Source organism: Sycon ciliatum, chromosome 2 (assembly GCF_964019385.1).
Source record: "Sycon ciliatum chromosome 2, ocSycCili1.1, whole genome shotgun sequence".
In the NCBI taxonomy this organism is placed as follows: domain Eukaryota; kingdom Metazoa; phylum Porifera; class Calcarea; order Leucosolenida; family Sycettidae; genus Sycon; species Sycon ciliatum.
Window position 1 is genome coordinate 26262081 of NC_088644.1, and position 24666 is coordinate 26286746.

At 45.7% G+C, this 24666-nt stretch overlaps 1 protein-coding gene across 1 annotated transcript in view; it reads left to right on the top strand.

The window, feature by feature from the left end:
* Positions 1 to 24666, top strand: part of LOC135809405 (small subunit processome component 20 homolog) — a 57988-nt gene that overhangs the window by 21859 nt on the left and 11463 nt on the right. Inside the window, exons 17-49 of the mRNA XM_065322748.1 lie at positions 285 to 515; positions 1626 to 1800; positions 2475 to 2543; positions 2764 to 2838; positions 3092 to 3172; positions 3358 to 3434; positions 4388 to 4470; positions 5314 to 5557; positions 6533 to 6742; positions 7027 to 7117; positions 7901 to 7986; positions 8606 to 8665; positions 8863 to 8928; positions 9334 to 9500; positions 10767 to 10839; positions 11133 to 11367; positions 11603 to 11677; positions 14507 to 14586; positions 14836 to 15315; positions 16025 to 16112; positions 16753 to 16826; positions 17053 to 17122; positions 17518 to 17571; positions 17713 to 17862; positions 18290 to 18368; positions 19125 to 19219; positions 19498 to 19638; positions 20062 to 20327; positions 20931 to 21043; positions 21246 to 21589; positions 22529 to 22674; positions 22994 to 23150; positions 23670 to 23768. Of these exons, the coding sequence (XP_065178820.1) occupies positions 285 to 515; positions 1626 to 1800; positions 2475 to 2543; positions 2764 to 2838; positions 3092 to 3172; positions 3358 to 3434; positions 4388 to 4470; positions 5314 to 5557; positions 6533 to 6742; positions 7027 to 7117; positions 7901 to 7986; positions 8606 to 8665; positions 8863 to 8928; positions 9334 to 9500; positions 10767 to 10839; positions 11133 to 11367; positions 11603 to 11677; positions 14507 to 14586; positions 14836 to 15315; positions 16025 to 16112; positions 16753 to 16826; positions 17053 to 17122; positions 17518 to 17571; positions 17713 to 17862; positions 18290 to 18368; positions 19125 to 19219; positions 19498 to 19638; positions 20062 to 20327; positions 20931 to 21043; positions 21246 to 21589; positions 22529 to 22674; positions 22994 to 23150; positions 23670 to 23768 (4534 nt within the window). The remainder of the gene's footprint in view (positions 1 to 284; positions 516 to 1625; positions 1801 to 2474; positions 2544 to 2763; positions 2839 to 3091; positions 3173 to 3357; positions 3435 to 4387; positions 4471 to 5313; positions 5558 to 6532; positions 6743 to 7026; positions 7118 to 7900; positions 7987 to 8605; positions 8666 to 8862; positions 8929 to 9333; positions 9501 to 10766; positions 10840 to 11132; positions 11368 to 11602; positions 11678 to 14506; positions 14587 to 14835; positions 15316 to 16024; positions 16113 to 16752; positions 16827 to 17052; positions 17123 to 17517; positions 17572 to 17712; positions 17863 to 18289; positions 18369 to 19124; positions 19220 to 19497; positions 19639 to 20061; positions 20328 to 20930; positions 21044 to 21245; positions 21590 to 22528; positions 22675 to 22993; positions 23151 to 23669; positions 23769 to 24666) is intronic.

The following is a 24666-nucleotide window of genomic DNA, read 5'->3' on the forward strand; positions in this document are numbered from 1 at the left end:
GTCTGTCTGTCTGTCTGTCTGTCTGTCTGTCTGTCTGTCTGTCTGTCTGTCTGTCTGTCTGTCTCCCTGTCTGTTTGTCTCTCTGTCTGTCTGTCTGTCTCTCTGTCTCTCTGTTTGTCTGTCTCTCTGTTTGTCTGTCTCTCTGTCTGTCTGTCTGTCTGTCTGTCTGTCTGTCTGTCTGTCTGTCTGTCTGTCTGTCTCTCTGTCTGTCTGTCTCTCTGTCTGTCTGTCTCTCTGTCTGTCTGTCTCTCTGTCTGTTTCTCTGTCTTGTTCACTATTCGCAGATCATTTCCAGATGGATATGGTGCCGTCGGCAATCTCCGTTCTTGGCTCTCGCTCTTGTCCGAACGTGTTGAGCAGCTAGCAGAATCTGGCAAACCCGTCAACATGCAATGCGGGGAGTCGTCTTTGCTGTCATTCAATGTTCTTCGCCTTACTGAAGTACTTTTGTCTCTTGATGGCGCAGCTCTCTTCGTTGAGAAGTTTACCCTTGGCTGGGCTCTTGGCCTCCTAAAGTAAGATGGCTAGCACCGTTGTTGTACACGCATGCACCGTGGTCGTTAATGTTCAGTAGGAATCATGTACAGTGTACGATAGAACCTCCCTCAGCAGACACCTCTCAACAAAAGACACCTGTTGGTTGAGTCATAATTGTTCCTAAGTTAAGTGACATGGCGCTGTGTAGTTAGGGCACTTCCCCTCATAGGACAGAAGTGTTTGGTACCTTGTATCAAGAGTACATAACCCCCTAGAGTGTGCAACGCCTGATCCAGCTCTGCATAGGGTCTTGGTCGAGCGTAATCGGATCTTTGCGTCATAATACCGTACACATCTGAGGGGAACCCGGGGAGTCGCGGGGACTCTCGGATCAAAAATAACAGTGCCCTGCCTCGAGACCGGCCTTGCGCTGGTGTGGAGTGTACGCATGACATCAGAAGATCCGACTACGCTCGACCAAACCCCTATGCAGAGCTGGATCAGGCGTTGTACACTCGGGGGGGGGGGTATGTACTCTTGCTTGTATGTATTAACCACGTTCCACCGTACATGTCATTCCAAACTTCTATTGGCAGGTCTAACTATTTACAGCCATTGATGTTCCATCTACGAAGAACTGTACATTATATGAGACGAATTATTTCCAGAAATGGTGGTGAATAGTGCCTTGCCATATTTGCTTCTGCTAAGGGGCCGTCCGTAAATATCGAACTTTTTTCACCAAACGAATTATTTTAGTTTAGACCCAACCCCTCCCTCCCTCCCTCCCCCTCAGAACGTAAAAAATGTTGACATACATGCATATACAACGGCCGTGTGCATGGATCAATGTTTTCTGGAACGAAATTGGTCAACCCCCTCCCACCCCATAACGAAATTATTTCGTTTTTGTGAAAAAAGTTCGATATTTATGGACGACCCCTAAGTAACTAGATGTGGACGTTCACATAATTGTAGTCGTACTAGTATTTTATTTTTGCTACAAGACAGGTGATTTTTGTCAATTTGTGTATCTTCATAATCATAATGTGCTGACTCGGATTTTGTCATTGTGTTGTTTCTGCTGCTGCTGCTGCTGCTGCTGCTGCTGCCACTGTGTCTGTTCACTATACATGGGTATGCTGTAGGGTACTGCCCAGTGACTTTCATATGCTGAAGATGGTATTGACGCTAGTCAATGTCATCGATGAAAGTCGTGATCCAACGTCTGAGTTCTCGGGGAACATCCAGCGACTCTCCACAGAGGACCTGGTTCAAGTCTTCCCCATACTGCAGCCAAATCTGTCACATCCGTTTCAGCCAGTAGGTTATTTTCTTGCTTTTTGTGCCGTTTGAGACTGATACAGCTTACTAGTATGTACAGTCACTCCTTGGCCAAAGTTTTACCGTATGTCAGCGCCTTAAAAGCCATGGCCTTATATTCGAAACACCGCTGCTTTCCTAGCTATTTTAGATGCAAAATGATTCACCCACTACACCATGCCACAAACATCTTAAGTCCATGCAGAAATTTCAATCTAAATCCACTTGTTCACCCGTCCTGCTGGGATATAAGTTTGTTAGTATAGTACTTATTCCTTCTTTTTCACTAAACCTACTTCAAATGTCATTTCATTTATGAAGCCCATGGGCTTTATAACTGAGACTGGCTTTATAATCGAATATACCTCCATGGCTCCATGTGCGGACATACACTATGAAGAAAGAATGTTATTGGTTTTTGCAAGGAGTATTCATATATTGATGTGACGAAAATGCTGAAAATCAGTGTCTGAGGACAGAGTTTTGCCTTTATGTCCTTAGCTCACATTAGCCCAGTCTCTTTACTGCGATTCAAATCAATTTGTATTCCACGAAATGTTCGGGCGTGGCCCGATCACGGGATAAATACAAAAAAAAACATTACTCTTTACAATTTCAGAACCGCGTCTTTACAATTCTTTTGTCTTTCTTTTTTGTCCTTTGTCCGACGCCAGGTCCGCCAATGTACGTTAGAAATCCTCTCCCGATTTCCTCAGCCAATGTCTACTGCTGCAGTTAGCGAGGTATGTGTTCTTCAGGTCATTGCATATTGTGTTGGGACAGGCAAGGAAATTATTGATTGATTGTCAATCAGATCATTTGCTGCACTGGTACATGCAGATTTTATACGTATTTGACTGGTGCTGAGATACTACTTGAGAGGCTTGTACCAATGACATATTACTGCGGTGTCATCCATCGCCTGCTGGCTGCTTGCTTTGCGCTCTTGTTGTGCTTTCCTAGGGTGATGGACCAGCAGTATTTCCAGTTATTCGCCAATGTTTGGATGCGCAGGAGGTCACACCATCACTACAAGGGGTAAGCAGTGATCGTAGCAGTGAAGGTTGTCTGGATGCTTGGGGGAATGCTGCTTCTCAGCATTTATCTTGTTTGTCTTGTGTCTGTTGTCAGTGCACATCTTGGTTGTCCATTGCAGGTACCACTACTACTTCGAAGTTTAAAGTGCCTCATGTACGACCCACATCCCTTTGAAAATTGAGGTGTTCCCTTTTCAAATCCCTCCAACTGATGAAATGTTGAATTGCGTTTACTCTTTTTTTTTACCCTGCAGTCCCGAGAAAAGATCCGCCTCCTTGATCAGCTCAAATGTACACCACAGAAACTGGAAGGTTGCCCTGAGATCTACAGGGAGGTAAGATTGCTCGAATGTCTTCCCTTTTTGTTGTGAGGGAGCTATTTCTTTGTGAGGTTAGTTGGGCACCTGGCTGCCTTTTGAAAGGTACCGTAAAAGATGCTAGGTAGCACCAAGAAGATTAAGCTGGCCCCGTGTCTATTTATGATGTGCCACTTTGATTTTTGTCATGTGTGTGTGTGTAGGTCGCTCTGCGCTACCTCATCGGTTGTTTCTATGTTAACTTCCGGCCAGTCTGGTCCGCCGCAACAGAGCTTATAACGTGAGTACACCCTTGTCTCTCTTAGGGTTGGTTCACATAAGCAAAATCGGCGCCGCAAGACATCGCAAGACATCGGCGGTGAGCCAGCTCCCGATCCGTTGCGCATACGGTTCGAGTACCAAATCTACTACAAAGTAGTACAGAATGTGTCCAAATGCTACGACAGGTTTGCCAATTGAAGCTTGAATTCTTTGTTTCTTCAGTAGTTCAAGGTCTTTCGGTGATGGCCACTGGTTGCTACCTTTTACTGGAGATCAGGAAACTACTTCTACACATTTTATTGCAGTCTAGTAAGCAATGGTGTCGAAATTATGCATGCAAACGTTGATGAAGTAACACGAACTTGCCAATGTATCCATCGTATTTTTTATTTGTTTCGACTGTATTTGTCTCATAAGTTGCACAACAGTCAAGCAGATCATCCGAAAAGGACGGGTTGGTATGCTGACTTATTTGCCACGTTGAAGCGATTACAAGAATGGCGAACGAACCTCGTCTCTAGCTTCAATTTAGGAAAATTTAGGAGGATCCTTGGTTTGAAATTTTGACAAAGTCTGGCTTCTGGCAGCCGGCGATCACCGGCGCAAACGGTTCACAAACCACTTTTGGTCAAATCGTACGGGATCGGTGCCGGGGGCAGATCGCAAGAGTTGGGCACTGTCCAACTTTGCCGGCGGTCCCTTGCGATAATTTACCGTATGATTTTGTTACGACTGCACTGGTTCACATAATCGTAATGCGCCGGGAGAGGTTGCAAGAGGCCCACTCCCGTTGACTCCCGGCGCGTACCGGCGATATGTGAACCAACCCTTACCCCTCGTGGACTTGTGGATGCTGCGGGGGGAATCATTATTGTGTGTTCAGTCTGTCCGCTCATGCTGTTGAAAGTTGGGTAAACATTTCAGGTGTTTCGGTGCTTGATTCTTTCTTCGCATCTCTTTGCTCCTTTGCAGTTCGTACGCAACCAACACATTCCGCAAGACCTTCTGGACTGTTTACAATGAACACTTGGAGTTGTGCACTGTGCGCTGCAGAGGTAGGTGGGGTTGTGATGGTGACCATCTTACATATCACTAATTTAATTTGATTTGTGTCGAGTTCTGTCTCCGGTAAAGAGTTTTTTTACGTGGAACTTGTCAAGGCAGAAGCAGTGAAACGTAGGGGTGTTGTTTGCAGAGATAATGTATTCACGGGCGTGCAAGTGTGCATCCTTATGTACTTGTATTCACGCTCGGGACATATTCACGCACAAGAGCATGATCTTGTATTGAAGGTACATGTATAAGCTGGTTGACAAAAAAACATCCAAGGGCGACAGGGGCCACATGAGCCTTGGCGCTGCCTTTGGCCATGACTGTACTAGTGTACAGAGGCCTGGCCTTGGAAGTTTTAACTGGGCTTTATTTGTGATTTTAGAAGAATGGAAGATAGCCGGGTGTGCCTTTGTATGTGGGTGTACAAAACTGTACATGCTCATATATGATAGGCAGCCTATCGCCCAAAGATGTGTGTAGCAGATCACTGGCGTAGTATCCTACATATCCTCTGGTCCAGTTAGTGAGCTCGCACACTCTTGAAAGGGTAGTGTGATTAGCTTGGCTGGTTGTCCGGTATCCAGTTGATCAGCATCTCAATTGTGCAAGCTCAAGCTGGACACAAATCTATTTCATTCCTTAGTGCTGACCGCTTCAATGCGCTTCCCGAATCCCTTCGCACAAATCATATCCCCAAGTCATTTCGCCAGGAACGTAACACATTCATTCATCCTGGGCACCCTGTAAGAAGACCTTAGGGTCTGTTGGGAATACCCCAGTAAAATAATAAAATACCAATACAAATACAATAGTGTTGTTCACTTTCATGTTATTCCCTACGACAGACCTGGCGGAGTTGGAGTCCACACCAAAGGAGGCTGATCAGGAAGCGTCCGTTGCCACTGCTCTCGCCGACTCACCATCTGCTGTGTTCTGTCGGGCGCTGGGCCGTGCATCCATTTCTGGAGAGGATGCTCGCATTGACCATTTGCAAGTCCGCTTGCTCTTGTGGCAAACGATGTCGTCGTTCCCGTCATCATCTGAAGCCAGCACTCGCTATCTCATCCCCATCTTCTTGTCCTACGTCAGGTATGGAAGTACAGTTGCGCTGGGTGAAATCTAGGGGTGAAACGACTGCCGCTCACACGGCACTTTTACGTTTACGATTACGATGCACACAAATATCAGGGAGTAGTAAAATATCTATTTCACTACTCTGGTGATATTCTCCGCACGCGGAGTGGATGTGGATCGCCCCAAGTCTTTTCTTCCTTGTGGAGAAGACGATGGATTACCGACATGCTGCTCTGTTGTTTTTTTTTGTTGAGACTTCTCAGTGCATGTACCTCACGAGATGAAGGAGAGATCGACACGGCTCCTCTTGTTCTTCATGTGGGCGGAAAAGCCAGGGCGTGCAGCTCTGGCTGCACAGTGATTTCATCTCGCTCATGCAACAATGACAACATTTACTACTGGACCACGATGCTCGGCAGGCTGTCCAAGCCTTTCAGAAGTTGTTTGCTTCGGCGGATTCTACATATCCGTGGAGTTCTCCACTACTCTGTGATCTGAGTACTGAACAACAACAAACTGACTGGCATTTGAGCATAATAAAAAACCAGTCAAACAGTATGGTGTGCATCAGACATCAGGCATAAACGTTCAGCGATTATACTTTTATTTTTGATCACCCTCGCCTCTCGAGGTTCCGATCAAGCGTTTCTGTTTTTCTCGGTGCGATTGTGATTTTCGGGGCACGTGATCCTCTATCATCATGGTCACTTTCCTTTGCGCGTCATTTTGCGTGTCGTGTGAGCGCAACCTTATGGCTATGTCTTGAATGTGATCAACCTCTAATTGGTCATTACATGTACTTTGTAGACTGTGTGAAGAAAGCACCCTGAAATACAGTACTTTTATTTTTCTACTGATGCTGTTCTTGCTGAGGTTGAGTATCGGTGACACTCGGGGCTGTGTAGCTGTACACATTACATCACCTACGCACTCATGGCACAGGCAGTCTCATGCTCTGCTGTGAACTGTATGTATGTACTTCTTATGCAGGGAGGAATACAGCTGCCTGGACGACGCCGTGCTCAAGCATCAGGACTTACGACATCGCGACCATCGCACTGCCATAGCAGCAACCCCATTAGACAACAGCATGGATGAGAAGACAGACGGTGCTGATGAGAACAATGAGGTTGAGCAGCAGCATGGTGGCAACACCTCTGAGGAACCTGGCAAGAAAGGCAATCGGCGCATGCTCTTCAAGTAAGAATTGGATAGGGTGATGGTCACCTATTTGTACCTGGAATAATTGATCTTGTGTGAAACCCAGGAATATATCACTTGGGTGAGTGCGTTGTGGGTGTGCGTATGTGTCTGTGTGTGGGGGGGGGGGGGGGGATATGTACACATAATCGGTCTGTAATGCTGGATACTTTAACAAAAGTATTCACGAGCTTTTGGTTTCTGATGCTTGTGTGCTGTGTTCATTCGCTTCGTTTTGATATTCTGTTCTGGATTTACCTGGTGTGTTGCTCGTTGTGGCATAGGACTTTGTCAACAATGCTCACCTTGTTCAGCAAGTTCATAGACCCACGTTCAGTGCACCGTGAGGCTGACATGAAACAGCTAATGCTACAAGTAAGTCCTGTGTGTGTGTGTGTGTGCGTGCGTGTGTGTGCGTGCGTGTGTGTGTGTGTGTGTGTGTGTGTGTGTGTCCCATATGGTGCAGTGGTATGTGCAGTCGATTTCCAATCGAGAGGTTGCGGGTTCAATTCCCGACAATTATGGTCGCACACGTCTTTCTTCTCTTTCTCGGTCTCTTCCTGACTTTTCTTTCATTCTCCTGGGTGGTTACCAACAGCCAGTGTATGCCGGAGTATGTGGTGTGGTGTGTGTGTAGAAAAAAAAGAAAAAGAAAAAAATGGAAAAATGAAAAATAGGGATTCACTGGCCAGAAAAAGTCACTTCAATCAGCTGTGTGGTGGATACCAGGCTAAAAATAGTGGCGGTCAATTCATCAGCCTTGAAAGCTGTTGAATGGTGTAATCCCAGCACAAGTTGCTATGTCTAACATAGCTGTTCGCTATCATCGCTTCCGCGATGGGCAGGTCTGAGGTCTGAGGTGTGTGTGTGTGTGTGTGCGTACGTGTGTGTATACCGGTAGTACGACTCGTACTTTAGGGTTTTACGTCGGGCCCTAGACGATGCATCGCATGTTTCACATAGCGACTATGCGTTGACAACGTGTGGATGAAGACCAGTGTTGGTCAGTAGCACCAATCTGTGGCCCATGCTCCAACTTATATACTGCTACACATGCTATACAGGCTGTACATTCACAGGTGCTAGATTCTTGTGCCTGCCATAGAGCGACATCTTCCTAAAGGCATTGTCTTTGTTTCCTACTGATACAAACTGCAGCTGCTTTGTCACCGTGAAGAGGATATCCAGATCTTGGCGTTGCAGTATCTGATGGCCTATAAGCCGCAGTTTCTTCTGCCGTACAAGTAAGGCTGTTTCCATCTGCTTAGCACCGGGGCTGTGTGCATATCTACATGCATGTCAGCCCGTATCACCTATGGGCACGAAGACTACCCAACTGCATTGCAGGCTGAGTGCTTTGGGATGTCCATTTGTATGGCTCTTGTGTGCAGTTAAGGGCCACCCAGAATTATATATATTTTGTTTCAGCCCTCTTTGAGTCACTTGACCAACCATCATCCCATGCGGCAGCAAAGGAACATTTAGCCGTTCACCTTCAAAAGAGTCTAGAACCATACCATGTAACATGATTGTCTCGCTGCTTGATTACAGATGCCTTGTATTATTGATGGAATCGGACCATCTGACTTTTCTTGCCTTTGTAGTCCAGATCTGGGAGTGGTGGTGGTGGGGGCAGGGTCATCTGCCCGAAACAATGAAATAATTCTGGGTAGCCTCACCACTTTCCTTTTAAAGGGGCTCTTACTAGCCATGCCGAGGTAGATGCAGTGATGTTGGTTTGTTTGAGCTGCTGTTAATACCAACTGTGCTATCCCCAAGGCCACTGTTTTTGCAAATCGATATTCACTTGACGATCATCATTTTTTTGCTATCCCTGTTTGGTGTGTGGCGTGTTTGTTGCAGAGAAAACCTGTTCAACCTGCTGAAGGAGGCTAATTTCAGAGATACGCTAACTCACTTCACGTAAGGCTGTCCTATCATATCCCTTGTTGGAATTTTGGCTCAATGTGGTGTGTCACTACTGCCACTGCCACTGTTGTGTTTCTTTGGGGGTGGAGGGACATCCACTACGGCTGACCGGCTAGTTAGTGCCTTGTGTGTCGTGATTGTTCCATAGTCCCTGTATCTGTGTGCATTTTATTTTCTTGTGTTCTGATCAGCATTGATGAAGAAAGCGGTGTGGTGAAGGCGAATCATCGGTCAGAGCTGATGCCGTACCTGATCCGGTAGGTAGTAGTGGTATTTATTATTTTACTTAGGTGTATCTCTACCTCTCCTTTGTTTTCTTCTTCTCTCGTGTATCCATCTATCATCTGTGTTACATCGTTGTTGAAATATTCATGTTCTCGTCAAGTCTAGCATATTTTGAAGTGGCTTCGATTTCAAAAGTAACATTGCTTGGGTCTTTGGTAGCAATTTTTGAACTTTGCTCATGTGTGGAAAATCGTTTGCCACTTCCTTTTAGGCTCTCCGGACAAATTCACGAATTTCAACAGCTTTGGATTCTCTGCCTACGACCTTTTCTCCTGTTGGAATACGAACAGAGATCAAGTAGTGGCTTTTGGCTGATGTTTTTTTCTGTCTTCTTTTACTGTTCACACAATCATAATATTATGTTTGTGTGTGTAAAGGGTTCTCTATGGCCGTATGTTAAAGGGCACCGGCGCCTCTACTACCGGAAAGGAGGGCATCAACCGTAGGCGTGGTGTTGTGCTGCGGTTCTTGTCAGGATGTCCGAGCGATGAGGTGAAGGTGTTCGTCGATCTGATTTCAGCTCCCTTCCAGGCCTTGTTTGATGGTAAGGTCAATAGTTAGTAATGTTGTTGTTGTTGTTGTTGTTGTTGTTGTTGTTGTTGTTGTTGTTGTTGTTGTTGTTGTTGTTGTTGTTGTTGTTGTTGTTGTTGTTGTTGTTGTTGTTTCAAATCTTTACTCTCATTGTTGTTGTTGTTGTTGTTGTTGTTGTTGTTGTTGTTGTTGTTGTTGTTGTTGTTGTTGTTGTTGTTGTTGTTGTTGTTGTTGTTGTTGTCGTTGTCGTTGTCGTTGTTGTTGTTGTCGTTGTTGTTGTGGTCGTCGCCGTCGTTGTCGTTCATTGCTGATGCTTACATTGATGCTGATGCTGGTGTGTGACGTGTGTGACATGTGTTCCTGCTATTTTCCCTGCTCTTGTTCTCACCACCACCTTGGTTGGTGAAAAGAAACTCCACTCCAGTGTTCCCTTTGGCATGTATTTTATAGATAGCATACTTGCCAACCCAGCCAAAGCAATCCCTTAGTCACACACCCAGTTCCCCTTGATTTTCTCTTATTTCCCTTATTTTCCTGGTTTTCGCCCTTTTCGGCCACTTTCTCTTTTTTGGGGCAATTTTTGATTATCTTTGCGTATTTCCTCATTTTTTTGGCATTTTTTCTTTCTTTTTATTCATTTCTGACCCATTGCTCATTGGGGGACCAAAACCTGAGTTTCTTTATTGTCAGATCGCTCCTACATGTGTGATTCTGTGAAATGCAGGGCCTCAGGTGCCCTTGCCACACCATAAAACAACCTTTTTTATGAACACTCATGGTTCAGTGCCAATACCGGTAGTCTTTTCGATCAAATTCAAAAAGCCCCGGTATGCCGGTAGTGACCGTAGTTTCCCGGTATAATACCGGGAAAACCGGTATGGTTGGCAAGTACTTCAAGTATGAGATAGCATCATTTCGATGTTCCTTTGGTGTGGTGTGAATACAGCTGAAATACATCACACGGGTTACCCTATCGTTTTTACGTAGAGCCGCCTGCTGGCATTTTCTTAATTAGCAGAGTACACCACTGGCATATCTTTGCTGAGTCAATGAAAACCAACCTGACTGTGTTGTCGCCGGACGCTGCATGACATCACTGAACATACTCAGCAGCTGTGCAGTGGGACACAGTGCTGGTTTATTCATTTAGCCATACATGTAGTTCACGTGTTGCAATTGTAGGTAGGCATGCTACCCTGATAAGCTGCACCTGGTCAGTGTTTGAGAGAAAAGTGCACGGAAACATCTCCTGTTTTTTTGTTTTGTTTTGTACGACTAGGTGACAGAGCATCAGAAGATCCATTGCCGAAGCTTGATCTGGCACATGCTGTACCTCTTCGCAAACAACAAGGGTATGTGTACATGTATACGCTGTTCGCTTTAGCATTTATAAGTTAGGGGTTTCTCATTATGGTATGGGCATATGCAATCCTGGGTGAAGGAACACTGATTTTTAGGTGTAGCCATATATGTATATTGCACAGAGGGTTTTTCCAATTTCCCATTGTGTATGTGCGTGTGCGCGCGCGCGTGTGTGTGTGTGTGTGTGTGGTGTGTGTGTGTGTGTGTGTGTGTGCATGTGTGTGCATGTGTGTGTGCGTGTGCGCGAGCGTGCGTTTGTGTGCACGTGTGTGTATTTCTTCAGATTCCTCACGATGGTTGGGCAAGTGCTGACCCACTTGCGCAGTGTGATCACTCCGTTCTTGCCCTCTCTGCTGCACACCATCCTGTGTGTAACATCATGGGTGGGAAAGCTTCTACGCCTGTGCCATGCCCAGGCAGCCCCTGGGTCGGCAGTGCCAGCAGAGGACATGGTTGACATTAGAATGCTGTCATTGCTGCGGACACTGCGACAACTGGGACTGGCCAGGCTGACAGAGGTGAGCCCAGTTCAATGCTGCCCTTGGAAAATCTCTTCTCTCAGGGCAGACTAGTAAAAGGAGTTCAAGTCGGATCATGCCGTAAAGCAGCCGGTTTGCTTTGTAGCCGGGATGCCAACCTGTTTCTCTGTGTGTACTACTCTTGTGTGGTCTGACTGTATGTGCGCTTGCTTGACGACTTCTTTCTGCGCTGAACTCTGCTACGTGTGTCTGTGCGTGTGTTCGTGTGTTGCAGTTGTTTGATGCCTTTCCAACGTTTGACTTTGAGCCGTTCATGAAGAACATCCTGGAGGTAGCTGTCTGGCCACAGGTATGATAACGTTACGTCCCGAAAAGGTTGAGTGTCCCTAGTAAGGTCTTGTGACGGACATGTGCTTAGACGTAGTATGGTCAAATTTAGAGTGTATTTAGACAGGGTAAGGGTGAAGCGTTCATACATTAGACAGAGCTAGAGAGCAGCAGTAGAGGCATGTGTGTCATCGTCCTGCATGTTGTACACACATCTGTGGATACTGGTGTTCTTTATTAGGACTAAATGAATGCATTAGGAGCAGAAAAGAGTCGTAGCTTTTTCCTCGTGTTGATATTAAATTAATTAACCCTTTTGAGTCCGCACATACAAAAATCGACCACTGGTGGTCGATGGACATGCATGCACTAAAATGTTCGTATCACACTCAAATCTTGACGGAATTCCGCAATCGAAGAACCTAGGAAGAAGCCAAAGAGCTCAGCGTTCCATTGCAACATTCGCTGAAGCGCTCGGACGTAGCATTCCTGAGGTATTGCGCTAGACATATCAGTCACGGCAAATGCGTGATTTTTTCCCGCATCGACCGACTTTGAGTGGGGATTTCCCCTTGACTGGTATGCTGATTCATCCCAGCACGCTTGGACCGCGTGGGCAGTACAGGAGCCAGTTGAAAAATATTTGACCGGCTTACGATGAGGGACACTGAAATGGCTGGCGGAGAGGGAATTGCTCGCATATCCAGCTCTGGGACTGCGTTGTGGCGCCGTAGCATTGGATATGTGGTATCTGCAGTGCTCAGTTGGGGCTTACTGTATAAGCAGAAAATTTCGTCGGTCAATAATTTCGTCCAACTCCAAAGAAAGGGAGTTCGTCCGGTTGTAAATTTCGTCCATGGATCATAAGAGTGTATGGAAAAGCTGGACAAATCAATATTAGTCCGGCATTTAATTTAGTCCAACAGCTCCTTGGACGAAAAAGACGAAATTAAATTCCAGATGAATATTTCTGCTTGTACAGTATTCTACTCTGCTCGCGGAGAGCTTTCCAGAATGCCCAAGATTGTGTAAATCGGATAACTAAAACTAAAGTTGTGCCAGAAATAAGGTACGAAATATTGCATAATCTGAATTTAATCTGAGTTGCCTGATGGTCGTAGTAATCTGAATTTAGGTGTTTATGGGCGGACTCTAAAGGGTTTATTGTAAGAATATTTCCTCACTTTGCAATTTTCGTTCATATCGCTGTGGGTTGAAGCAGGTGTGATAATTAAAGTTTACGTCCATTCTGTTTTGTTGTGTGAGATTCGTGAATGAAGTTTTGTTTGAGATTCGTGAATGAAGTTTTGTGTTAGATTCGTGAATGAAGTTTTGTTTGAGATTCGTGAATGAAGTTTTGTGTTAGATTCGTGAATGAAGTTTTGTTTGAGATTCGTGAATGAAGTTTTGTTTGAGATTCGTGAATGAAGTTTTGTTTGAGATTCGTGAATGAAGTTTTGTTTGAGATTCGTGAATGAAGTTTTGTTTGAGATTCGTGAATGAAGTTTTGTTTGAGATTCGTGAATGAAGTTTTGTTTGAGATTCGTGAATGAAGTTTTGTTTGAGATTCGTGAATGAAGTTTTGTTTGAGATTCGTGAATGAAGTTTTGTTTGAGATTCGTGAATGAAGTTTTGTTTGAGATTCGTGAATGAAGTTTTGTTTGAGATTCGTGAATGAAGTTTTGTGTTAGATTCGTGAATGAAGTTTTGTTTGAGATTCGTGAATGAAGTTTTGTTTGAGATTCGTGAATGAAGTTTTGTTTGAGATTCGTGAATGAAGTTTTGTTTGAGATTCGTGAATGAAGTTTTGTTTGAGATTCGTGAATGAAGTTTTGTTTGAGATTCGTGAATGAAGTTTTGTTTGAGATTCGTGAATGAAGTTTTGTTTGAGATTCGTGAATGAAGTTTTGTTTGAGATTCGCGAGTGAAGTTTTGTGTTAGATTCGTGAATGAAGTTTTGTTTGAGATTCGTGAATGAAGTTTTGTTTGAGATTCGTGAATGAAGTTTTGTTTGAGATTCGTGAATGAAGTTTTGTTTGAGATTCGTGAATGAAGTTTTGTTTGAGATTCGTGAATGAAGTTTTGTTTGAGATTCGTGAGTGAAGTTTTGTTTGAGATTCGTGAATGAAGTTTTGTTTGAGATTCGTGAATGAAGTTTTGTTTGAGATTCGTGAATGAAGTTTTGTTTGAGATTCGTGAATGAAGTTTTGTTTGAGATTCGTGAATGAAGTTTTGTTTGAGATTCGTGAATGAAGTTTTGTGTGAGATTCGTGAATGAAGTTTTGTTTGAGATTCGTGAATGAAGTTTTGTGTTAGATTCGTGAATGAAGTTTTGTGTGAGATTCGTGAATGAAGTTTTGTTTGAGATTCGTGAATGAAGTTTTGTTTGAGATTCGTGAATGAAGTTTTGTTTGAGATTCGTGAATGAAGTTTTGTTTGAGATTCGTGAATGAAGTTTTGTTTGAGATTCGTGAATGAAGTTTTGTTTGAGATTCGTGAATGAAGTTTTGTGTGAGATTCGTGAATGAAGTTTTGTTTGAGATTCGTGAATGAAGTTTTGTGTTAGATTCGTGAATGAAGTTTTGTTTGAGATTCGTGAATGAAGTTTTGTTTGAGATTCGTGAATGAAGTTTTGTTTGAGATTCGTGAATGAAGTTTTGTTTGAGATTCGTGAATGAAGTTTTGTGTTAGATTCGTGAATGAAGTTTTGTTTGAGATTCGTGAATGAAGCTTTGTTTGAGATTCGTGAATGAAGTTTTTTATTGAACAGGCCTGTAGGGAGTGCATCATGTTGTTGTGCTTGCAAGAACTGATATTGTGTGCCGTCTTGCTTGCTGATATCTATTCACAGCTGGGTGCTTTACCTACGGAGTGCCTGCAACATCCAACGCCACTGATGAAGTTGATGCTTGGCTGGAGTCAGCGCAAATGGTAAGGCAGGATTCTGCGTGTCCCCACGTCAGCTCCTGTACATATCCAGTATTGACGTGCTGGTGTTGTATGGAACAGTGTGCATGTCGTCACTCTACATAATCATTTGTGCTACCTCCGCTAGCCTAGCATGCTCCCCAGAGAAAAGAGTGCTTTAGAATTTCTTGCTTCGCATTGCACACTTTGAACTCGTGTGGATTGGTTGATGTTTGAAAGAGTGGATTTCTTCTGCTCTCCTTTGTTTTCCAGCTTTCTGAATTACTTTGCCAAACCGACGCCGGAGAGCATGGACAATGCCATGCTTCACTACGTGTTTGCGTGTCTTCGATCGTCCGCCGTCCGCCCGCCCGTGGTGCACGCCATCATGCAGCTGGTAGACAACCTGCTGAACAATGGCAACGATCAGCGGGACGCCGGCAGCAGCAGCGCCTCTCTGGAGCCATCGGCCAAGCGCCGAATGGTGGCCACCAGCGCCGAGACCACCTCGAGCCAGCGCACAGACATCTCTCACGAGCGTGGCAACGTGGCCGCATGTGCCGGAGGTGTTCCAGTACTGCAACATGCCAGCACAACTGGTGAGCAGCTTCTTCTACCTCATCTGCCTCTCATCTTGGAGCACCTTGGTTCACTTGTCGTCACTGGCAATTCAGCCAGTGGGGATGCATCGGCCTCGTCAAAGAAACCTGCTCAGAAAAAGGTCCCACTTCAGTATCTCACAACTCTATCCAGGTATGGCATGCTTGCTGCTGCTGCTGCTGCTGCTGTTCTTCTATACAGCATGCCTGTTGTGTGTGTGTGTGTTTCCACTTTCAAGGTGGACTTTGTGCTCGTGAGTGTGTGTGCGTGTGCCCGTGCATTCGTGTGTGTGTGTGCATGTGCCCGTGCATTTGTGTGTGTATGTGTGTGTGTGTGTGTGTGTGTGTGTGTGTGCGTGCGCGCGCGTGTTAATGTGAATGTGTATCGGCAAGAGTACATAACCCCCCAGAGTGTGCAACTCCCACATACCCTGTTGTCCGACAGAATTTAAAGTTGACGTCATTATTTATGACGCAATGCTCCTTGCAGCAGTGATTTACAACATGTGTACGGGTGTCAACGCATCACACGTTTTTCTTTGCAATAATTTGTACAGGATCGATCGGCTTCGGTCAACCACAGGTTCCGGATTCGTCTGATAATCCGTGTACAGTGCGCATTGCATCATCAAAATGACGTCAACTTGAAATTCTGTCGGGACAGCACCCATAGTGGAGTTGCACACTCTGGGGGGTTATGTACTCTTGGTATCGGTGTGGCCTATGCAATCCACATTTGAGTTGTCGTGTGCGCTAGTCGCTCACTAACATAGCATGCATTTCAAGTTTTGTGTTCTCCTACGGTACTGTTACTGTGTGCGTGGCTAGTTTCACTTATACTCCTGTTGTGTGATTGTTGGCAGGATGAGTGAGTTTGTGGAATCACCATCGCTATCGGAGAAGCTAGTCAAGGCGTTCTTGCCACTGGTGTCTAAATCACTTGTTCATGGGGTGAGTGAATGCTGTGTACTGTTTCTTTCAATTAGTAATAATGTAACTTGTTATATACTTGAAGTACATGCACAAATAGCGGCAGCTGTAGTGGTGCCTCTGACTTTGGACCTACTACTAAGTTAGTAGTAACCCATATTTGCTGCCGAATGTGAGGCCTACTGCAGGTGACACTGGACGTGACCTACTGTCTGATACATGTATAGGGTTGGTATTAGATAAATCCAGGAGCGATCACAGAATACACGACTGACGTTAAGAGAAGTCTATAGAAAAACTCCCCTAGACTAAAGAGGGTCAGAACCGGGTCTAAGACCTATACGGTTCAGATGGTCTCAATAGACCGGGGCTCTACCAACCGTGTAGATGGTTGTAGAAAGGTCACTGTTTCCGAATACGGTGTCCTCCACCTTGTTTCATGCTGTCAAACCAACAACATGTATAGGGTTGCAGTGGTGCAAGTTGTGCACCTCTAGTGGACCACTTCATGTGCATCCATGCACACGTACAGCCATGCTTGTAACGGTTCTAGGCTGTGTTGTGCACAGTGCGACTATGTCCATACAGTATGTTGAAGTGCCTTGCCCTTTTTGTGCATGCATGCTCATCTCTACTTGAACTGGTCTTGTTCTACACATAGGATGCACTCTCCAACGTCTTGTTGACCATAAGCCGTCTACTACAACGCGTCACTGATGTGGAGCAGTTTGTTGTGTAAGTTTCCGCTGGACATGTGTGTCCTGATGAAGTCAAAATAGCTTGCGTACGTTTGCTGCAAAATTGTTTACAGCCCTATGCGCGTCTGTTAGATGGGTGGTGATTGGTGGTATCATGCTTCACAGTATGTGCTGTGCAGGCTTGTTTGAATATGAATGTTGGACGTCAGGACGTCTATGAGCTCTTTTGCTTCGCTGTTCTTGCTTCTCTTCTTCTTTGCCAGTCCCCTGTCAAAGTTGTTTACCTCGGTCAAAGTTCGGTCTGCTCGTCAACATCTGTGTACAGCCCTTCAGGTATGCGAGAATGTTTCACACACTGCTTTTTTAAAACTATTTTGTCCCTACCTAGATTTGAATGGACAATCCAATCCCGGGAAAGGGGATTCAGCGCAGCAAAGACACATTTGTGCATGTCACCCGGTGTTTAGTCGAGCATGCATGCGCTGGGTGTACATGTACTACTTTCTCCGGAAACAAAACTTCATCATTTATTATTTATATCCTAAGGAGTTACTAGCCTCACTTGGAGTCACCATCGCTTGATTCCTTGGAGCTAAATTCACCAAGTTTCAGGACATACAACTTTTTCTTCTTTTTTCTTTCCTTTCTTGGTTCTTGCCATTCTGGTTACTAGTAATTGATTGTCCCGATAATTGATACTCTCCGCCCTGTCTCTTTTCTGTGCGCAGGTTGTCGGCTCTAAGTGTCCGCAATATGAGAAGACCGCAAGCATAGTGCAATTGGTAAGGTTTGTATATGGTGGTGTGCTTGCTTGTCAGTGCCAAGGTTGTTCTTCTCACATCGGGGTTGCGATAGCTAGGCAATTTCCTTTGATTTGGGGGGCTGTGGTTTGATATGTTCTTTTGCTTTCCATTGTTCTCTAGCTCAACGCATGGGATCCCAAACGGCTGGAAGAGCCTGATGTTGAGCGTCGTTTGGATGGCTTCAAGTTGTCAGTGGAGGTGCTGGAATCATCATCTGAGCCCGATGTCATCCTGGCTCTAATCTACAATGCATTGTTCACCATTCACCAGGTATGAATGAGTCTTCACTGCTGATTACCTAGCTCACAAGTTTTGGGAGTGTATTTTGCTGTTTACTGTGAAAGTGATGTATATGTAGGATGTGCATGCAAAGTAAATTGTGAAAGACAGCTGTATGCTGGTGACGCCATGGGACAATGATTGCAATATACGGGAATCAGTTGAATGTCACGCTCGTCTCTCTCTCTCTCTCTCTCTCTCTCTCTCTCTCTCTCTCTCTCTCTCTCTCTCTCTCTCTCTCTCTCTCTCTCTCGGCTTGTTGTTTTACTGTAGAAGGGCTGTGTAGTGAATTTTATTTGGTGTGGTGTGTATGTGCATGTGTGTGCGTGCGTGCGTGCGCGCACGTGTGTGTGTGTGTGTGTGTGTGTGTGTGTGCACGTGCTTGTATTTGCATGTGTATGTGCGTATGCATGTTTAGGATGATGAAACTGCCCTGAGAGATAGTGCCTGTTACACCATCCTTGCACTCATCAAGAAGTTGGCTATCGTCCTGGCAGGTCAGTTATCCTGGCAGTCAGTAATCCTTACCAGCAGCTATTTTCGGCTTGTGCTATGTCTGTGCGTGTCTGGTGCACACTGTATCAGGTGTTGGTTGTGTTAGAACGATATCGCCATTTCTAGTATCCTGGGCATTGCGTACACTCTGATACTGGGATTGAGTTTGAATTGGGATGTCGTGTTGAGTATTGTAGAAGTAGTGACTTTGCTGGATGTAGTTGATTGTGTTGGCTGCTCGCAACGACTACGTGGAGCTAACCCTTCCTGGCTCATTCCCGCCGGCTTGACTGATGCTTGATCAACTCATGATTGCTAGCCAGAACAGAAAAGGAGCGCGCCAAGCTAAACCTGCAAGTGAGCACCGCTCCCTGCTCGATGCACGTTGTTCCCGGGAATACACCCCCTCATCCGTTAGGAGCACTACTCTCTGATAGTGCATCTGCAGCACACACATCATGGGACATTCAAACTTACGGTGACGCTACAATTCCAGCGTGACGAACCCCTCAAGAGTAGCAGTGTGAGTCAGTGCTGCGAGAAACGGTCACTGAGTGCCGTTTGATGTCACCTCTAGTTGGCCGTGTACTGACCATGGGGACAGCAAAGCGAACTCAACACTTTGTTGCAGCGAGTTTGGGTGCAGTTGGCTGATCCCAATGTGATCTTGAGTACTAAAGATATTGATACTTATATGGTGGGTATTAAATGTGAATGTACTCACTTCAAGGTTTGTTCCTTGTGTGTGCCTGCTTTAGACACTGAGGGTGACAAGCATGCTGTTTGGAGCAAGAATATCTTGGCCATGGTGTTCCTGCCAGCTCTGCAGCAAGGTGTTCGCAGCAAGTCTGACGTAAGCGCGACGGGTTTACCTCGGTTGTCTGTGTAGTTCGTCAAGTTCGTCCTGAGCCTTGTGATGTGTAATCTGTGTATTCAGTATCGGCATCATCAGGGTGCAGCAGGCAACTACTCGGCTTGTCATGTGGTTTTTATGTTTTCCTGAAAACGATCTGCAGTGTGGATGTGCTTGTGGAGAAGTGCTTGCGAGCCATGGCGGAGTATTGTTGTTCCCCTATTTATTACTTTGTGGTATGTATGTATGTGTGTGTTTGTGTATGTATATGTGCCCAGGCTGTGCGCCATGAGTTTGTGGCCTTGCTGTCGGAGGCTGTGCGCTCCTTGTCCGTAGTGTGCCCTCGCCTGGCCAACCTGCAGTGTCTGCACAATGACGACTTGGATGTGGATTTCTTCGAGAATGTTCGCCACGTGCAGGTATGTCACTGCTTGGTGGTTTATTTTTAGGTTTTTTTGTTGTATTTTTGGCAGAACTTCAAATTTTAAAAGATCGGTCGGGGAAGTGAACTGCCTGAAAAGAGAAGAAAAATGCCAGACCCACCAGGACTCGAACCCGGGACCTTGATTTTTTTGTTGTACTTCAACATAATTCGTGTATAGTGCTTATACGGTATTGATGCAGGTGTGTACAAAATCGCCACATGAGAGAGTATGAACTTACTTGACCTTTGTGTTTCCCCTACTGATCCATCTGCCCGAAAATACTAAAATACCCTTGTAGGGGACCAACTATTCCTAGGACAGCTGTGTGTGTTCACTAGTGTAGTTTTTTAAAAGTCACTGCTCTGTCTCATGCCGGTTCATTCCAATCGCATGTGCGGTGTTGCGTTTTGTGTGCAGGTGTTCCATCGTACAAACGCTTTCCGATGGCTAGCGACCAAGCTGGATGAGGGTGCAGTGCCGCCCACGACCATCGCCAGCTTCATCCTGCCACTTGCCAGCCATTACCTGACCGTGTCTGGCTCTGATCACAACTTGGTGACGCAAGCTGTTGCCGTGCTTGCTGCCCTCGCCAAGCAGTCACCTTGGGCGCGCTACAAGTCATTGTTACAGCGCTACCTTCGCCTGCTCCTCAAGGGGTCCGATCAGCAGAAGATTCACATCCGGTGAGGAGGCAGGACAGCCAACACTATTATGTTGTGTCTTCTTGATTTATTGTCCGCTTTTTTCTTGATTTATTTTAAATGCACATGCTCCATGTAGCCACTGAGGGCTGATCCATGGTGGTTGTGCGAGTCGTATTTGTGTAAAAAGTACATAAAGGTGAAAGCAAAGGACATACATGTAGTGTATTCCTTGTTCTCGGCTTTCTGGTTGTTGTTTTCTCTCACTGAAATGGTGAGGCAATGTGTTTATGTAAGAAGTAAGGAGGCGCATGGATACGAGTTCTGAGTTACTGTCTACCATTGTACAGCTAGGCGAAAATCCACAAGACATCCAATTACCTGACACCTAGCTCCGCATCTCCAATGCGTAAACCAACTGTGGTGTAGGAGCTAGGTGCCGGGTCATCAAATGTCTCATTAATCTGTCAGTTTGTGCCTAGTTGTCGCACTTTCTGACTGAATCTTATCTGGTTAAAATGGTGGACAGTTACCCATAACTCGTATCCATGTGTCCTTTTGCATTTTAGTTTTTACATTTATTTTGGCCCGGTATTCGAGCTCAATGTGTTAATCTTGTCTTTTTTTCTCCATTTCTCTCTTCAGTGTGGTGGTTTCCATTCTGGAAAGTTTCCACTTTGATGTGAAGTCTATAGATCCAGCATTGTACACCGAGACAGATCCCACCACCGCATCAACAACTAGCACAGCGCAAGCTGGTACGTTGATGGATAGCACTCCCTGTGCTTTGTTTTCCTGAATGCACTTGTGGAGCATTTAATGAGTCCGCTGGCATGCTTGCATTTCCGCGTTACTTGTTGCATGCTCATAGCCCACCAGGCAGGCATACGTTTCTGCTTCCCTTTCTTTGTGTTTGTAAACTTCCTCTGTTGCTTGTGCTCATACACTGTACATGCTCAGGGAAAAGCGAGGTTGTGCAAGGCGAGGAGAGGATGGAAGTGGTGGAGAAGAGCAGCATGCCTGGGTCAGGGGAGCCGTCTACTGAACAAGATAAGTCTGTGGACGATGACGAGGCTACAACTGACACCACTGATGTTGCTGAGGATGATAAGGAAGACATAGATGATATGAAGGCCGCGGAAGTGGATGATGATGATGAAGACAGTAGCAGAATACAGGCAGTTGGTGAGAACATGGTAGACGAAGCAGTGCTTTTGCAGCGTAAAAATGATCTAGCTCGCCGAATATTCTCGTCTCTCCGCCGTGATATCATCCCGGAGCTCGATAACATCCTGGCGCGAAAGGTACATTCTATGCCTGATTGTCTGCTTGTTGGTTGTCTGAGCTTGTCATATCTAGCCCCCCCCCCCGCAGTACACCTGTGCACTAATCTACCTGCGTGTACAATTTCACTTACATGTACAGTCATGCACTTGTGTTCATCGTTTTAGATCCGGGTCTTGCAATCATCGAATGCACATGTCATGTGTTTTCCGAGGATTTGTGTGTGTACGGTGATGTATATGTGCGAAGTTGCGCTTGCAGAGTTGTTTAGATGAGACTAGGGAGGTTCGCTCTATGTAATTACGCATGAAAATAGCATAGGAAATGCATGTAACGTTCATACGTAAAAACCCGCACTGTTTTGGTTTCGCTCTCCTTGATTTCTCGAGGACTGCAAAGCATGTCTTGTTGCGTTGGAGACGTGTTGGCTGCGTACGCCGGTGCCCACATGTTGCTGCGTTCTCGATTGTTTTCCATGTGGTGTGTACATAGTGTTTCGTGTGGCTTGAACGTTGCCATGGGTAAATCCGGAAAATGAGAATAATTATTTTTGAAAGTCCTACGGAGGAGTGAACGTAGGAAAGCGCTTTCCAACGGAAATCCGTGGAGAGATTTACATATGAATGCTGCCCTCGCTCCCCGGCGCTTGCGACATACGGATTTTCATACGTAATTACGTAGAGCGAAACCTCTCTGATAGCACCGATTAGTACGGTACCTGTGGAGTGTGAATTCCCGTCTGGAAAGCTATCACATGCGAGAGTGGCCGGTGTGTGGTGCAGATCAGTGTAGCCTTGGCTGCATGCCACCCAGCAGAAGGATACAGGTGACTTGCCTTGAATGACCTCAATTCCTTTTTGGAAGAAATTAAAGTCTGATTGTCTTCTGGGCCATAGTTCTGGCAGACTGTGTTAATACATAATTGTACTCTCTTTATCTTTTTATCCATCCTGCTGTAGGCTGGTTCAGGTGCTGGTGGTTCCCATCACCTCAGTAACCAAGAGAGCAATAACGCCGACCTAATCGTCTGCATGCCTATAGCGCTGGCTGCCGTCAAGCTATTCCAGAAGCTACCGGAGGAAATCATGCACATGCGTCTGCCTGGGTGAGTTGTGCCTTGTGCATGCAACATTATGTGTCTCTTGCATATCACACTTATTATGCTCATGGCGCATTGAGATGCTGATGATTGGAATTTGCTATTGCAAGGAGCTTGTAGAAGTGGCACAACTCTGGAGCAAGCATGATCATTGACTGTTCTGCATCAGTTCTGTGCTCAAGGCTATAGGCTATAGGTACCAGGTGAAGTCTCCTGTTGGTGAGCACCATTCAGGCTATTCTCTGCATCCATTTCCTCTCTTGCACTCTCCCACTGTTTTTAACTGTTTCCGCTTTTTTTTGTGGTGTTTGCATATGCGATGCAGGCTTTTGCTGAAGGTGTGCAATGTGTTGCGGAGTCGCTCCAAGGAGGTGCGTGACACCGCCAAGCAATCTCTAGTCAAGATCTCCTGCTCACTGGGCCCGCGCTATCTGTCCTGGGTTATCAAGGAGTTGCGTGGTGCTCTGACTCGTGGCTATCAGGTAAGATGAGAGAGAGTGCACAGTGTGCGTTGCAGCTGGTTCGTCTTACGGACCGTTTTTGGAACGTCTGCCTTGTTGTCGTTGAACTGTGCATACTGCACTTTCTCGTGATGAGTATGTGTGCGCCCATTGGACAGTGTGTAAATATGAAAGGACAGTTATCTCGGACACTGAGCCAGTTATCTCTTCTATTATTGTTGGCTGCTGCATCATGATGGAAACCTCCCACGTCTTCGGATTGTGTCCACAAATACCATGACATTATATTTTACACGAAGAAAAGCCCACCTCAAAGGGTTACCCTGTTCTCCGCTGCGTCTTTATCCTTCAAGAGTGCGGGCACACTGCCTAAAGTGCAAATGGTTGCGTGTGTGTGTGTGTGCGTGGTTTTGTCCGTATTGGACAGTATTTGGCAATGATTGTGCACTGCTCTGTTTCTTCTCAAGGCTGCAGTGCAGTTTACATGCTGGTTTGTGTCTGTGTGTTGTGTCGGTGTGACGCTGTCCACTTTACTCTCAGCTTCATGTCCTGGGCCATGCACTTCACGCCGTCCTGGAAGCTATGGCGGACTCCATATCTCCTGGCGAAGTCGATGACAGCATTGTCAGTGTGATGCAGGTAATTTTCATGCACATAAATTTTATTGCAAGCCACAGAGAGGATGCCGAATACCCGGGTTCGACTACCAAACACCTTTGTTCTCCCTATGCAGAATACATTGCACGCATGTATAAAAACATGCGACTATGCATGTGGTCCATTGCTACCCTGAAATAAAAATAGCGGTATTTATTAAAGCCTACTTTTCATGCTATGCCATCTGTGAACTGATGCACATTTTGTATAGCTATACACAAACGTTCCCCGGTCGCCCATCTTTAGTTTGAAGCTGGCTACAACCCGGGAGGTGTTCGAGGGGGGGGGGGGGGTGATGGGGGAAGGAGGAAGGAGTACAGTAAGACCTTGCATAACCGCACACATCCGTTTTCAACAAAATATACAGATAGGCGAGGGAACCGGATAATCGAACACACACACTGTATGTATGCATGGCATATGCAATGCTGCCAAATAATTTTCGCCCAAAATCGGACACCCATCACCGCCAAGGCTGGCCACATGGTGCGAATTTTTCTCCTCGGCAAATTGTTTACAGAGAATTCAAAATATCGCCGAAAACACCATGAAAATCGCTCCGTTGCCATGGTAACCCCAGAGTTGTCATGAATTTTGTAATGATGAGTGTGGTCGCACACTAAAACTCTGTACAGACTGTCAGTGTACATGCCATCCAGCCTGATCCAAGCATGTTCCTTGTACTTCCACAGCCAAGCGCTAGCCTTTTTAGAAGCAAATGTACAGTGATGTGTGCCTTCAGTTGCGCTGAAAAGTGAAAGTACCGTAAAGTACCGTTGATCCGCCCCCTCTCTAATTCCCGCCCCCTGTCGATTTTCTCCTTGTGAAGCGACTTCGCCGTATACAACGAAATACGATGTTGAACCGACGCATGCACTGC